The sequence below is a fragment of the Gracilinanus agilis genome, chromosome 5 (assembly GCF_016433145.1).
Source record: "Gracilinanus agilis isolate LMUSP501 chromosome 5, AgileGrace, whole genome shotgun sequence".
NCBI lineage: Eukaryota > Metazoa > Chordata > Mammalia > Didelphimorphia > Didelphidae > Gracilinanus > Gracilinanus agilis.
Genome location: NC_058134.1, coordinates 215,056,472 through 215,073,029, shown reverse-complemented (window position 1 = coordinate 215,073,029; position 16,558 = coordinate 215,056,472). Strand labels below are relative to the sequence as shown.

Here is a 16,558-nt window from a genome sequence, read left to right as displayed (position 1 = left end):
TTTCTTTCTTTCTTTCTTCCTTTCTTTCTTTCTTTCTTTCTTTCTTTCTTTCTTTCTTTCTTTCTTTCTTTCTTTCTTTCTTTCTTTCTTTCTTTCTTCCTTTCTTCCTTCCTTCCTTCCTTCCCTCTTTCCCTTCCTCACAAGATGACAAAAGTCACTCATATCATTCTTTGAGAAAAGTTGCTATGGCTTCACAGAAGTTAGCACCTGAGCAAGAGACCCTTTAAGCCTTTGAGTGGAGAAAATAGTTCTGTGTCCTTGCTCACACTCTCTCTTATATCTGTAATATTCTTGCCCTCCTGCCAAGCATCTCTTTGTTGAAGTTCCTCCCAAGAGTGAGGAATGTGTTTTAGTAGAAAAAATATTGGGTTTTCAATCAGAAGACCTATGTTCAAATCCTGCTTGCTACCCATGTGACTTTGGACAAGTCACTTCCCTTTCCCAGTCCTCTGTTTCTAACCCTAACCTGTAAAATGAGGGATTTTTATTAGGTGATCTCTCTCTAAGCTTTAAAATTATATTAGGTGATTTATATTAGGGATTTATATTAGGTGAAATCTCTCCCAGCTTTAAATTTAAGATTCCATGATACTTTAATACCTTACTTAGTAGCCACTTCCTTCATGAAGCATTCCCTGATCCTTCCAGATGAAAGTCATAGGATCATGGCTTCAAGGATCATTAGTGGCTTTCTCAAGGTTATGCAACTAGCAGGTAGAAGTGGATTCACACCCATCAGATGATCTCTTCCTCTTCAAATAATAGCACCTATCTTGCAGGTTGTTGTGAGAATCAAATGAGATAGTATTCATAAAGAGTCCTTAGCATAGCACCTGGCACATAGGAATTTATTCCCTTTCCTTCTCCTAGTCTAGATCTCTCCTCTTCATTTGTCTCATCCTCCCTTGTGACATAGTTATCCATGTTCCCATTCTTTTCCTCTTTAGAGTGTAAGCTCCTTGAGATTAGAGCTTGTATCTATTTATCTCTGCATCCCCAAGATTTTTCAGAGTAGGTTCTTGGAAAGTGTGCATAGAATTAGAGTCAAATTATTGTTGTTTTTTCTATTGTGAATGGATTCTTATTCAATTTCTAGACCTTTCCTTCTGGGCCAATTGGGATTCAGTCTACCACAAGGGGCCCCCAAATCTGACTGTAACCCCTTCTCCTTGCTTTACAGGGTTGTGCCAGAAACACATTCCCCTGGATTACCCACCCCATACTCTTGTGCAGCCTATCTCTGTGACACAGACCTCTGACCCTGGCAATTGTCCCCACTGTCGGCAAGAGGGAGAACAACGCCTGTCCCTGGCAGAGAGCGATGATGACTTTGGGCAAGAGGAAGGCTCTGCCAATGATGATGAAGGGGAAGGTGGAGGGAGCAGTGAAGGAACCCTGGACCTGGAGAAGGAGGAAGAAGAGGGAGACAAAGGCAGTGGGGCAGCCAGACTGTGTGGAGATATATGGCGAGAGGTGAGGGCCAAGCTGAGGGGCATTGTGGACAGCAAGTATTTTAATCGAGGAATCATGATTGCCATCCTAGTGAATACGGTCAGCATGGGCATCGAACACCATGAACAGGTGAGTGTTGCACCAGAGCCTGGGGAGTTGGAGGGTGAGGAAAAGGCAGAATGATGCTGGGGTTGTGTGTTTGTGACCATTATTTTTAAAATATCATTAATATTAATAACTCATATTTCTATGACATTTGAGGGTTTCCAAAGCATCTTCTCTGGGGCTCAGAGAAATCATGTGACTTGTTCGAGGTTACACAACTCAGACACAGCAAGACTGATAAATATTTACTGGGTAGCAGGAGCAGCAACAGACATATCTAGCACCTTTTTATGTACAGAGCAGGGCTGGGCACAGGGGAACATGCACAGTTCACCAAGTCACAGAATTTCAAAATGTAAAGAGATCTCAGAGTCCACCTAGATCAACTCTTGCCCCCCAGTGAATCCCTATGAAAACATCTCTGACTGGTGCTCACCAGCTCAAAGTCCTCTGTCCCCAGGGAACCCACCACCTCCTCATGGCAAGCTCATTCCACTATGGACAGCTCAAATTATGAGGAAGTTTCTCTCCTGACCTCAAACCAAAAGCTGCCTCTTCTCCACTTCCATCCATCACTCCTGATTCTCCCTCCTGGGGCCAAGTAGGATGAGGCTAAGCTCCCTTCCTTAGGATACTTGGTATGTCAAATACTTGAAGATTGGCTACCAGGGTCTCTGGAGCACAGGTTTAGAACTTGGGTTGGAATCCTAACTCAGTTGCTTGCTAGCTGTGTGACTGAGCTAGTCTTTTTCTCTTGGTAAAATGAAAGTGTGGGACTGAATGACCCTTAAGATCCCTCCTACCTTTGACAGTCCCTGTTCTAAGCCCCCTTCCAGCTCTGACATTTCCTGTTCTAAGGACCCTCCCAGCTCTGACATTCCTAAGACCCCTCCCAGCTCTACCATTCCATATTCTAAGACTCCACTTAGCTTTGGAGTTCCTTATTCTAAGGTCGCTCCCAATTCCATCATTCTCTATTCTAAGGTCTCTCCCAGCTTTGCCATTCCAGATTCTGAGGTCTCTTCCAACTTTGACACATGAGAAAGTCAAGCTCTGGCAAAGAAGGAATGCAAAAACAAGAGAGATTGGAGAGTGTCGTAATAATGGAGGCTGCGGATGTGCAAATAGCTTTTTGGTGGTGGTGGGTGCCCTCTCTAAGGGAAAGGGACCAAAGATGATGTTACTTGAGAATCAGTGCCATAAGCCATGTTTCCTTCTGCCTGACAAAAGGGAGACAGAGTTAGACTCAGGATAAGGAGGGAGTTCCTAACGACTGAGAAGATCCAAAAATGGAAGAAGCTATTCTGGTAGGTGGTGAGCTCCCTGCCACTGGGAGTATCTGAGGAGAAGCCAGATGAACAGTTGTCAGGTATATCATAGAAAGGATTCTTGTTACAAGTAAGAGTTGGTCCCTTCCCATCCTATCATTCGATGCTTACCTTTTCCAATGAAATAGCATATTATATGTAGAGCACTTGGGTAACCTTAAAGTATTCTATAAATCTTAGTTTTTATTATTAGAATCTTTTCTAATTTCTGCTCATCTTCTGCTCTTTGCTCCATATTAGATCTGGGGAAAACTCAGAGTCCATCTAGCCCACCCTTCTCATTTTACAGATGGGAAAATTGAGGCCTAGGGAGATGAAGGGTCTTGCCCAAGGCCACACAGGCTCATCTAGGAGTCAAACTCAAGTTTTCTGATTCTAAATTCAGCCTTCTTTCCACTATACCATGTTCCCTTATTCATTTCCCCAACCTGGGCCTCAATTTCCCAATCTGAAAAATAAGAGGATTGAACTAGATGGTGCCTGAAGTCCCTTCAAATTCATCTTGTGAACCTTTTCTCCAGTTATTTCTTTCTTATCTACCTTTCCTCCCCTCTCTCTATTCTTCTCTCTCTTTCTCATCCTTCTCCCTCTTTCTATTAACCTTTTATATGTTTCAGAAGTCATGCTTTCCTTTACTTTCTCCCACCCCTAATATATCCCTCTCTGGGCTTCTGCCTCCTCTCCTAGTCTCCCCCTGTCCTTCCTGCTCCCCATCCTGCTTCCCACTCTCATTTCCCTCTTCATTAGCTAACCCAATCCTCAGCCTATTCAATTTACTTAAATACACCCCATGGGAATGGTTAAAACATTATACCTACTTCTCTGTTCAAAGACACTGGATTGCCAGCCATTCTGACTTAATTTAAAAAAAAAGAGCAGTGGACTCCTTTTTAATTTTTTTTAAAAATTAAATTAATTAATTAGAATATTTTTCCATAGTTACATGAATCATGTTCTTTCCTTCCCCTCCTCACACCCCCTTCCCATAGCCAACGAGCAATTCCACTGGGTTTTACATGTGTCATTGATCAAAACTTATTTCCATATTATTGATATTTGCAATACGGTGATCATTTAGAGACTACATCCTCAATCATATCCCCATTGACCCATGTGATCAAGCACTTGTTTTTCTTCTGTGTTTCTGCTCCCACAGTTCTTTCTCTGGATGTGGATAGTATTCTTTGTCATAAGTCTCTCAGAATTGTTCTGGATCATTGCATTGCTGCTAGTAGAGAAGTCCATTATGTTCGATTTGCCGAAGTGTATGTAAATTTTTACCTCTGTGTACAACGTTCTCCTGGTACTGCTCCTTTCACTCTGCATCAATTCCTGGAGATTGTTCCAGTTCGCATGGAATTCCTCCAGTTCATTATTCCTTTCAACACAATAGTATTCCATCACCAATAGATACCACAATTTGTTTAGCCATTTCCCAATTGAAGGGCATCCCCTCATTTTCCAGTTTTTTGCCACCACAGAGTGCGGCTATAAATATTTTTGTACAAGTTGTTTTCCTTATTATCTCTTTGAGGTACAAACCCAGCAGTGGTATGGCTGGATCCAAAGGTCAGGCAGTCATTTAAAACCCTTTGGGCATGGCTCCAAATTGCCATCCAGAATGGTTGGATCAATTCACAACTCCACCAACAATGCATTATTATACTCCACCAGCAAATGTCCCAATTTTGCCACATTCTCTCCAACATTTATTACTTTCCTTTGCTGTCATATTAACCAATAAGAGCAGTGGACTCTTGACAAAGGGAGACATGGTGGCCCCCAGGACCTCCGCAGGTCCACACCTCTGTTATGTCACCTCCTCCACTCCCTAGAGTTTACCAGGAAATCTTTCCATTGGCTTAGTGACTGACTGCTTGACCAGGTAGAAGAGAATAGAGATCTCTTGTCCAGATTTAAGCTCAGGCCCACCTGGCTGATCTCTGCCCACATCACCACCCTACCCAGCACACACCTTCTCTCCCAGGATGTTGTCATTTAAGAATTAAAGCTCACCTATAAGAAAAGATTTTGAGGCTGAAGAGATTGGCTCTTGAGAAAGAGATTAGTTGAACAAAAGGCAACAGGACCACACTGGCCATTGACAGGAGTTTGGGGCCCATAGATGAGCTCTGAGCCTTGGAGCAGTGACCTTGCATAGTGGATGGAGTATTGGAGTTAGAACCTGGAAGACTTGTGTTCAAATCCTACTCAGAAACTCACTAGTTATGTGACCCTGAGCAAGTTCTCCTTTGTAAATTGGAGCTTACTTCTCAGTTTGCTGGAACTCAATCAAGCACAGGCATTTTCAAATGCCTCCTGATTCAAGGTGGGGGTGGGGCAGCAGCACATGAAGGGGAACCATTGGGGTTTCTGGTCCTCTGTTGGGTTACTTTCACTGCCAGAAGTAGGGCTGTTGAGAAAGTCTTCTTATTCAGTCACATCCTACACTTTGTGACCCCATTTGGGATTTTCTTGGCAAAGATACTAGAGCTGTTTGCCATTTCCTTCTTCAGCTCATTTTATAGATGAGAAAACTAGGCCAGTAGGGTGAATGACTTATCCACTGTCATACAGCTAGGAAATGTCTAAGGCCAGATTTGAATTCAAGTCATCCCAAGTCCAAGCCGAATTTTATCCATTATTCCACCTAGTTTTCTCTTGCTGAGAAAGTCTTCACTTGATGGAAATTTCATCCCTTAGAAGGGAGAAGCTACTGCCATGGGAACCCCTATTCTCACCCAATACGGAAGAGTTGGGGACCAGAGGAGAAATGATGGGAAACTTGGAAAGAAGTGACCATATCATCGTTAGAAGTCATGCTAAGAGAAGGGAGCCTGGAGTAGTCTGATATGCCCCCAAATCTGGGAGCAGAGAGCAGACTTCAGAGTTCAGAAAGAGGAAAAGAAAATCACAGAGCTCAAGACTGGGTAAAGAGAGCTGACCCAAGGGGGATAGAATGCTCACATCAAGGGAATTCTGAAGACACAGCAGACATAAAAGATTTAGACTATGAAGGAAAGATGGTATGAATGAGGCCACCTAGGGAACTCATCACCTAGCTAGAATCTTATAAGGACTCATAGAGAAGACAGGTTGGATAGACACTATTAGGAATGGGTAAAAGGCCAAAGCTCAGGTCAGATGGAGGTCTGCAATGATTACCTAAACAGTTACCGGGACTGGAGACCTAACAAGTAATTTTTGTACTAGGGCAAAGTGGACCAGGTGAGGATCACTTCACTCCTCTTCCAAGGGAGGCTATGAAGGTGCAATGGGAAGAAGCCTATCATGGAACATCATGAGATTCCTAGGCTTTTTTTTTAAAAAACCCTTACTTTCTCTTAGAATCAATACTGTGTATTGGTTTTAAGACAGAAGAGTGGTGAGGGCTAGGCATTGGGGTTAAGTGACTTGCCCAGGGTCACACAGTTAGGAAGTGTCTGAGGCCAGATTGGAACCCAGGACCTCCCATCTCTAGGCCTGGATCCCAATTCCCTGAGCCACCCAGTTGCCCCCTTATTTCTAGACTTTTGAAGGATTCACCACTCTTGGGGTGAAAGAGGGGCCAGGGCTGACTATGTGGCTCCTGGGAGGAGCAGAAAAGAAGCATCCCCTTAGGAAAGTGCTGTTGGCATCTTCTAAATTTTATACCCTAGGACACAATTCTAGTCACACATCCTCCTTTTGTTTCATGTGGACACCACCATTGGTATGTACGAAGGATAGCTTTGAGCATACAAACTGGTCACAGTGACACCCACAGGTTTGATATGTTGGCCCATCTCTGGATTTCCTACAATCCGAATTTTCCTTTTTGGATATTCTGACCCATTTCCCCAGATAGACTCTCAGTTCTATGAAGGAAGATTCTATATTATTTTTTTTTTGTCTTTTTATCTCTAGCTCATAGTAGGCATTTAGCTGTTGCTTGTTGATGCCCTCCACCACCCAGCAACACGTACCCTCCCCCAGGGATGCTGTCAGCCAAGAGAAGGTTCTGAGATAAGGTCCAGCTATGAGAAAGGATTTTGATGGGTCCCCTAATGCCCTGTGGCATGTTCTCCCTTGTATGTGGATTTCTCCCCTGCTGACTTTTCACGCCTGCCCCCTGGACCTCTCTGATCAGGGTCAATCTGGACTGACCTCTCCTGACACTTCCCTACCTCCAAGCCTTCCACAGGAGGCTTCTGCCCTGAGCCTTCCCAAGGTAATGGAGAGGCCTTTTGAAACCTCGCAGCACCTCTGCTCCGAGTCCTTGAGGCCTTGGCACCGCCTCATGGAAAGAAAGCAGAACGACTCACCTTTTATCTGACCACTCTCTTCTCTACTCAAGAGGAGGAGGTTTGGCCTGGGGAAAATAGACCAAAAATGCTTAGTGGGCAGCTGGAACCCAGGAAACGGAAGGACATTGTGAGAGAACGAATGCAGCCGTGGCCCTCGGGGAGGCCACCTCCAGCTTCAGACAAACCCCATTCCAGGCACAAAACTAGGAATTCAAATAGGAACCTACTGACTTGAAGTCCAGATCTCTTTTGATGACCTCCCATTGCCCCTCAAACTGGGGAGCTTGGCTAAGTCATTTCCTCCTGCTGGGTCTCAGGTTCCTCCTTTGCAACCGAATGTCTCTTCCTGTTCTGACATTTTGATTCAATCAGTCAACGAGCCGGCATTTATTTTTATTTTTATTTTCTTAAACCCTTAACTTCTGTGTATTGGCTCCTAGGTGGAAGAGTGGTAAGGGTGGGCAATGGGGGTCAAGTGACTTGCCCAGGGTCACACAGCTGGGAATTGTCGGAGGCCAGATTTGAACCTAGGACCTCCCGTCTCTAGGCCTGACTCTCCATCCACTGAGCTACCCAGCTGCCCTCAGCTGGCATTTATTAAACTCCTACTGTGTGCCAGTTGCTGGACTGGAGAACCATTAGGGGCAAATTCTATGATTTTCTCTGACGAGGCTGTAATTCTGAGAGCCAGGAATGTGTCACTTCAGCCACAGACGAATAATAATATCACATTTAGTTGACGTCTTCGAACTTTATAAATTGTGTTTCTTCCCACAAACTTGTGGGGTGGGTGCCTCAGCTGTCTGTTACTCTCCTTTGACAGATGCAGCTCGGAGATTAAGTAGTTTGCCTTAAGGTTATACAAGTAGTAAGTGTCAAAGGTAAGATTGGAATTCAGGGCTCCCGACTCCAAATTTGAGGCGCCTGCGGAAAACACTATGGGATCTGGATGGTCTCTTTCTATCCAGCCCCTCTCCCCAGCAGCACAGATGTCCAGATTGTCAGGAAAGAAAGAAGGGTGACATCGGGCGAATCTTTTTTTTTTTTTTAAGGTATTTTTATAAAGCAACAGCAATTGTTTCAAGTCAGCCAAGCATCGTTCTGGGCCGATTGATATTTTTAATCTCAGTTCCCAGACAGAGAGCAGCAAACGTTCCACCCCCGTGTTTATTTCAGGATGCTCTGTCTAAGGCGCGTGCCCGCCGCCGCGAGAGGTATCGGTGAGCCCGGATGGGGGTGGAGTGACAACAGCAGAAGGGAGCCGAGTGTGCTGGAGCGGGCCGCCCCTCCGTGTTGTCACTCCCCGCGCCACACTGTTGATCCTGATTGACGTGTAGACAGCCGTCCCGGCGCCTGCCATCTCCAGGGATGGGAAGCTGCTGGCTCTGGAGAACGCACGCTTCTCTCTCCTGCAGCTCCACCAATCATGCTCCAGAGTCTCCCGGTTTTGCCAAACCGCTCCCACCTCCTGTCAGGGACTGAGTGTGGGGGAAGCACTAAGGAGGAGACTGGCTGGGATCCCAAAGAAGCCCCGAATCTCAGAGCCGGAGGGGGCTCCGTCTATAGCGCTGAACAGAGGATGTTTGAAAACCCCAGAGAGGGGGAGAGGCAGCACTTGCTCACCTTCTAGCCTTTGTTCCTAATTGTGTCCTCAAAGGCTTAGCAAAACAAGGCTCTGAATACCATCCTCTTAGAGCTAGGAAGGAAGGCTTGGGGGGGTAGGGGGGGGATGGCTGGGGTAGAACGTCAGCCCTTGGAAGGCAGGGACTGTCCCAGTTTTCTCTGTGTCCCCAGCACGGGTGCCTGGAGGCACTGAATACCCAGAACACAGGTTTAGAGCAGGAAAGGACTTTAGAAGGGCCTCTCCTTTGGTTCTCTTATTTTATAGAGGAGCAGAGAGGTGCCGGTTGTTCTTCATTTGTTTCAGTCGTGTCCAATTCTTGGTGACTCCATTTGGGGTTTTCTTGGCAGAGATACAAGAGTGGCTTGCTATTTCCTTCTCCAGCTCATTGGACAGATGGGGAAACTGAGGCAAACAAGGTTAAGTGACTTCCCAGAGGGACTAGGAAGTGTCTGAAGCCGGATTTGAACTCAGGAAGATGAGGGAAAGTGTAGCTGTCTTCTTCAGGTTTTGGAAGGTCTGTTACATGGAAGGAGAGTTGTCCTCTTTGGCCCCAACCAGGAGCCATTGGAGGAAGTTGTAAAGAGGCTGATTTAGGCTTTAGCTGATGTTTAGCTCACTGAATGATTCCAGACAAGTCTCTTCTCTCTTTGGACCTCAGCTTGTCTATCCTTAGAATGGGAGGGTCTGGACTACATGATCCAATGCAACCCATTCCTCAAACATTTCTTTATTAATCTACTAGGTGTTAAGCTCCTTCTCTATGCTGTGAGCTGGAGATACAAATTCTGAGAGGCAGGAGCCATGAGTTCATTAGTATAAGCAATAGCCCAAACAAAAACAGTCCTGGCCTTGAGGAGCTTCCAATCTATCAGGGAGTTTCTATGACAAATACAGATCTGGGTTTGTTTTATGGGAACTGGATCTGGTTCAGTGAACTCTCCAGGGCAGGGTGGTACCTTCTCTGAAAGTCCTGGAGAATGGCCTGGGGCCACTGAGGACTTAAGTGACTCCATCCCTGCTTTGCTTGTGTATTTATGGTATTTTATTTTTATCCTGTACTTTTGTAGATCTTATCTGTCCTTACTATAAGGTAAGCTCCTTCAGGGGCAAGGACTATTTCTTGTTCTTACTTTGTCTTTGTAACCCCAGCATTCAGCTTTAAGAAGTAGAAGAGACTTAATGGGGAAACTGATGATAAGAGAGGATTAGTGGATTGTCCAAAAATCACCCAGATGGCAGAATTTGAACACAGAGCCCCTGACTCCAGTTAGTTCTCATTCTCTTATAGGATGCTGCCTTTCAATATGGTCTATATTCTCTAAGTGTTTGTTGGATTCAAATGGATCAAAATCACTTTGTGCAGCAGTCACTGGGGAAGGCTTCCTGTAGGAGGTGTCAGCTAAGCCAAGCTTCCAAGGAAGTTGGGGATTTCCTCCCACCTCCCAGGCCCAGGCTCACTCCCAGCACTCCTAGCATTTCTGGCTTTTGTCTTTCTCTGGCTCCCTGTTCGGAATTGTGGGTGGCATGGCTGGAAGGGTTCCTGTTCTCAGTCTTTCATGATGGGTCCCGAGGGAGTCTTTTCCTCCTCGGGCATCGTTCCATGACTTGAGCCCAAAGTTTGGTAGAAAAGGGGAACTGGGCAGGTTGGATGGGGTGCTGGAGCCATTGTGTGGGCGAGTGGTGATGCTGGGTAATGACAGATGCTGCTATGTCCTTCCTCAGCTTTCACAAGCTGGGAAGAGAGATTGGTCTCTTTTTCTTCTCCTTATTCCTCCCCAAGCCCACTCCCAAGGGCAATGCCAACAGTCCAGAAGTGTGTTCTGTTCAGGAACTCCAGGAGCAATTTCTTTCTCCACCTTCTGGAAGGACATAGTCCTTGCCCCTATGGAAGGTTTGGCCCTACTCAGGTACAGAGAAAAAGGCTCATGTACCCCTGGCCTCTCCAGAAATGGCCAGAACCCAGACACTTCTCTCAGCCATGCATCAGTTCCAGCTTCAGAGATCCAGCTGGCTCCTTTCCCTTCAGCTCTCTTCCTTTGCTTCCAGTTCCCATTTCCTCTCTCTCCCATTGTTGCTTTTTCTGTGTAGAGCAGGGAAGTCAGAGGGCCTGGGTTCAAATATTAACTCCGATGCTTCCTACCTGTGTGATCTTGGACAAATCCCTTTATCTCCATAGGCCTCAGTTTCCCCATCAGTAAGAGGAATGGGACAGGTAAGAGCCTCAGAGGTCCATCCTAGTTCTAGGTCTATGATTCCAGGGCCCTCTCCCTCTGTCCTGTCCCTCCCTAGGATTCTTCCTCCCTATTTCCCTTTCTCTGTTCTCCGCTTCTTCTTACCTCTCTCTGTCTCTGTCTCTGTCTCTGTCTCTGTCTCTGTCTCTGTCTCTCTCTCTCTCTCCTTCTTACCTCCTTTTCTCTGTCCCTTTGGGCCTCTTTGAGGCCATCTCCAAGGGTCTCTTGTCTCCATCTTTCCCTGGGTCCCCTTGGATCCATCTCTCCCTTGCCACCCCATGATTTGTCCATCAATCTACCTGTCTTCTTCCCTCTCCTGGCCTTCCCTTTCCCTGCCTTCCTCTAGAGATGTTTGGAGGAGTGATGGATGGCCCATTAGGAAAAGATTAACAGGTGTTCACTTGACTAGAGAAACAGCTGTCAGGCAGGAGTTGTGGGAGCAGAAGCTGGTGACCTTTCTTGAAGAGAGGGGAGCCTGACTTTTTGTCGAGGCTTTTGTCAAGGGAGAGAGGCTGAACCTGCCTGGCTGGGGGAACTGGGCCTCCTCCGCCAGGGACAGGGGATAATCTACCATTATGGCCTGTCGCCTTCTACATTTTTCATTACCACTGACATCATCATTCGCTTCAGGTTGAAATTGGCATCTCTGCTTAGCATCTGGGCTCCTGGTGCCCAGCCGGCATCAGACATCATTGCTGCCTAGCGCTCTCTCTCTCTTCTCTCTTCTCCTCTCTCCTCTCTCCTCTCATCTCTCTTCTCTCATCTCTCATCTCTCATCTCTCATCTCTCTCTCTCTCTCTCTCTCTCCCCCCCCCCCAGAGGCCCTCCCTCCTCTTCCCAACAAGTCCTTCCTCCCTCCTGGGCTTTGTTCTCTTTCCCAGGCACATTTTGGTATTCAAATGTAATTATGGATGGAAATAGGGCTTTCTCCTTTTATTTGGATTTTTGAGAAGCTGGAATATAGACGAGAATCCCCAGACATAGGACTGGGGAGGGCATTTCCCCCTTCTTTTTCTGCTCAATGGAAATGAAACTGGATCCCCATCCCCCTTCAAGGGCGAAGATACTGGGGAGAAGGAATGCGGTAACTGAGGATTAGAGGGCTGTGAGGGTGCAAATGGCTGGGGCCTCCTGATTCAGGAGGAAAAAAGATCAGGGACTAGGGTGGGGGCAGTGTCTTCTAGGGCCAGGGGGACACATAGACTCATAGCACTCAGAGCTGCAGAAGGGATTTTAGCACACACTCCTAGATGTAGAAGCAGAAAGAGATCTTGGTGATCACTGAATGCAGTCTATTTTACAGATGAGAAAACTGTGGCCCACAGAGAGAAAAAGACTTCTCAGGATCACCCAAGTAGTGTCAGAATTGAGGTTCAAACCTAGACCCCAAGTCTAGAGCTATAAACATTATAACATGCTATATTTTAAGATGTTCTCTTCCAGTCTCTTCATTTTACCAATGGGGAAACTGAGGTGCAGACATTTATCCAAAGTCACTTGTCTCCTGGTTGACCTTGGACAAGTTTCTTGCCTTTTCTGGGCCTCAGTTTTCCAATCTGTGAAATAGAGGGGTTGGACTCAATGACCTCTTGGTCTTGTAGCTCTAGATCTAAGAAGCCACCACGATCCCTTAGTGGACTAGGCAAATGAAACTATCATGGCAGCTCCTTTGTTCACATGCATGGATACACCATTTCCCTCCTCTTACTCAGGGCATACACAGTCTCCCTGCATGGACACAGCCCCCCCTGGGATCAGCCCTTTGCCATCCTCCTCAGCTCTGCCCCCCCCCAATCCAGAGAGCCCCAGGAGGCCAATTGCTGGCTCTGTTCCTGGCCTCTTGCAGAAGGAGCCTCTGCACCCCTGCCGGAGAGCCTCTTGGCTCTAGGAGGGGCCTGCTCAGCTGCCAAACCTTTGCTTGACAGCTTCCTTAGAAATATTGCCCCTTCCTTAAAGCCAGAGCAGGAAGGGGCCTTGCCTGGCTCAGGGCAGGGAGGATGGAGACGCCCCCTGAGGATAAACCATGTTGAGGACACGGCTAACGATGGTTCAGCCTTAAGCCAATAAGGGTGGGGGCCTCTCTCTGGGATGAGATCTTGGAACAACCACAACCACAATCCTCATATTGGCATAGTAGCTTTGGTACAGACCCTAGAGTCAAGAAGACCTGGGTTTAAACCCTGCTTCAGATAATTACTAGTTTAGCTACACGGCCACAGGCAGAACTGTTTTGGCCTTTTTTTCTTCATTTGAAAAATAGAGATAATAATGGCATTTCAAAGGCAATAATGTATGTAAAGCACTTAGAAAAATAATCTCCAAGTACTGTACTCTAAAAATGGGGCAGCTGGGTGATACAATGGATAGAGAGGATTCCAGGCCTAGAGTCAGAAGACTTGAGCTCAAATCTAGCTTTAGACACTTGCAATGTGACCATGGGTGAGTCATTTAACCCTGTTTGCCTCAGTTTCCTTATCTGTAAAATGAGCTAGAGAATGGCCCCAATATGTTTGCCAAGAAAACCTCAAATGGGATCATGAAGAAGAGTTGGGCCCAACTGAAATGACTAAACAACACAACTCCAAGAATGCTAACTATTAGGTAATAAAAAACACTTGCATTTCCATAACGTGTTGTTTTCTGAAGCATTTCCCATGTATCCACTGGTATGATCCTCCGAATAGCCCTTTGTTCTGACATGGTGAGGATGTTACTGTCCCCATTTTCTAGGTGAGGCTCAGAGAGGTTATCCTTAATAATAAGAACTCATCTTCATGGTGCTTCAATGCTTATATGGTGACTTTTCACTTAGCATGGGAGCTGGCACATAGAAAAAGCTTAATAAATGCTTGTTAACTTGGCTTGTTAATAGTAGGAGAGGCAATGTGACCTCTTGGATGGAGAGCTAATTCCTATTTCTTGAGAGTAACAATCACTTCATTTTTGGAGGCAATGTGGAATAGTGGCTTAGAGAACTGGTTTCAGAGCCAGGCAGACCTGAGTTCAAGTCCTACCTGATTCTGTGACTGTGAGCAAGTCAATTAAGGCTGCTGGGCCCCAGGAAACTCTCTAAGGCTCAGTTACAAAGCAGGGTCCAATCAGCCCAAAGGGAAGCAAGGTTCCTCGTTGGCAGATCCCTATATGGATGAAAATGCGGGTGTAGACCAAAAAAAGGTGTTGGGGAGAAGAGCCTTAGAGCATATTTGAAGGCTGTCATGTGGAAGAGGGAGCCACCTCGTTCCACTTGCCCTTAGAGGTCAGAATTAGGAGCAATGGATGCAGGTTAGGGATGGATTTAGGCTGGGACATCGAGAAGGATTTCTCAAGCCACTGGAGATTCTTGAACATGGTCAGCCCTAGGCTCTAGTCCTCTGTCTGGAGGATAGATTGAAGAGGGAGACCAGAAACAGGTTATTGTAACAGCTCCAGGGCGAGGGGACGAATGAGGGCTTCAGCTAAGGGGGTAGTTGGGCAGGTGGACAGAAGGGAACTGATCTAAGAGCTATGGAATAGTTGGAATTGACAGACCTTGGCAACCAATCAAATCCATGGCCTTAAGGAGAGGGAAGAGCAAGTATGGTTTCAAGACTGTGAACCTGGGTTCCCAATGGGGTTTGGGTGCCCTAGATAGAAACAAGGAGGCCAGGAGGAGTTGAGCTCTTCTAAGCCCTGTGTATTGACTCAATGCAGCCTTAGGCTTGTGGGCAGGTCTTTGCAGATGTGGCCTCAGTGTCTCCCCTCTGCCTACCCAACATCCTCCCTACAGGTTTCCCATGAAGAACCTTGAAGATTCTCAAGGGAAGGTGCTTTTTAAAGCATGAAGAAGGGAAGCTCCTTGTGATTCCTTCCCCTGGCTCAGCCTCTCCCTCCCTCCTTCTCTTTCTGAGTTCTCCTATGAGTGTTTGTTTTTGTTCTTGTCTGTCCCCCTTCTCCTCCTCTTCCGCCTTCAGAGTTGGGCATTAGTGGGTTACTCCTCACTTGCTGATGCCTAATTCATATAATCTGCTGGTTCCCTGAGTAATTAGGGAGACCACGGGGGAGAGGGGTGGGAAGAGCCTTCTGAAGCCAAGAGGTGCTGTCCAAGGCAGGGGGCAGGGGAGAGCAGAAAGAGAGTGGGCAGAGCTGAGTGTGGAGAGGAAACTCCATCCAGGGCTGGGATTCTAGGATTATATTTCTTCAAGTGTGGTGAGAGCAGGAAGAGAGCCAGGGATGCGGAGAGAGACCCATTAGCTTTGCTCCCTGGGCAAATAACATTCACTCTGAGGAGTTTCTTCTTATATAAATTGATGGTGCTGGTCTAGACCATCTCTAAGGTCTCTTCCAACCATAAATCTATGCCCCTTGTTTCTCATTTGTTATGGGACTTTGAACAAGGCTCTTCCCCTCTCTAGTCCCTGTCTTTGTGTATGAAATGATGGGGCTGGACTAGAATGATTCTAGGGTTTTTGTTTGTTTGTTTTTAGTTCTAAATCTCTGTTTGTTACTGATGTCCTATGTTGGTCAGTCAGTCTATCAACAAGCATTTCTCAAGCATTTACTGTGTGCCAGTCACTGGGCTAAAGGCTGGGGGTACAAAGAAAGGCAGAAACAGGATTTGTGTCCATCAAAGGATGTTCTGTCTCATGGAGAAGGAACCCAGGTACATACAAGATACAGACAGTGAAAATGGAGGAAAGGCCTTTCTACAGAAGGTAGGATTTGAGTTGGGCCTTAAAGAAAGATCTAAAAGCCAGGAGGGAGACCATTTCGGACATAAGGAACTATCAGTCCAAAGGCACATTAGTGAGATGTGGTGTTATATGTGAGGAATGGTAAGGTAGACAGGGGAGTAGAGTTTGTAGAGGGGGCAAAATGTAAGAAGATTGGAAAGGGAGGAAGGGACCAGGTTGGGAAGGACTTTCAATGCCCAAGAAGTTTGTATTTGATCTTAAAGGTAAGAGAGGACCCTTTATTTTTTAATTTAATTTTAATTAATTAATTAAAAATTAAACCCTTACCTTCTGTCTTGGAGTCAATACTGTGTATTGGCTCTAAGGCAGAAGAATGGTAAAGGTAGGCAATGGGGGTCAAGTGACTTGCTCAGGGTCACACAGCTGGAAAGTGTCTGAGGTCAGATTTGAACCTAGGACCTCCTATCTGTAGGCCTGGCTCTCAATCCATTGAGCCACCCAGCTGCCCCCTGGGAAGAGCCTTTATTGAAGAAGGGGGTGACAGAGGTCAGACCTAAGCTGTGGGAAGATTACTTTGGCAGCTGAGTGGAGGATGGACTGGAATAGGAAGAGAGCTGAGGAAGGTAGACCTACCCATAGTCAATTGCAATAGACCAGGCATGAGGTGATGAGATGAGGAGAGTGGCTGTGAGAGTGGAGAGAAGAGTATTTGTAAAAGAGATTCTATGAAGGTAGAAGTGACAAGATTTGGCAGTGATTGGTTATTTGGGTTGAGTGAGAATAAGAAGACAAGGCTGACACCAAGAGAGTGAGCTTGAGTGATTGGGAGGGCTTTTCAAAAATGACCATCACCTTCATTTCC

The 16,558-nt window shown here is 46.2% G+C and overlaps 1 protein-coding gene across 1 annotated transcript in view; it reads left to right on the top strand.

The window, feature by feature from the left end:
* The window catches only part of CACNA1I (calcium voltage-gated channel subunit alpha1 I), a 170,538-nt gene that overhangs the window by 92,685 nt on the left and 61,295 nt on the right, over window positions 1–16,558 (top strand). Inside the window, exon 9 of the mRNA XM_044679111.1 lies at window positions 1,181–1,581. Coding sequence (XP_044535046.1) covers window positions 1,181–1,581 — 401 coding nt within the window. The remainder of the gene's footprint in view (window positions 1–1,180; window positions 1,582–16,558) is intronic.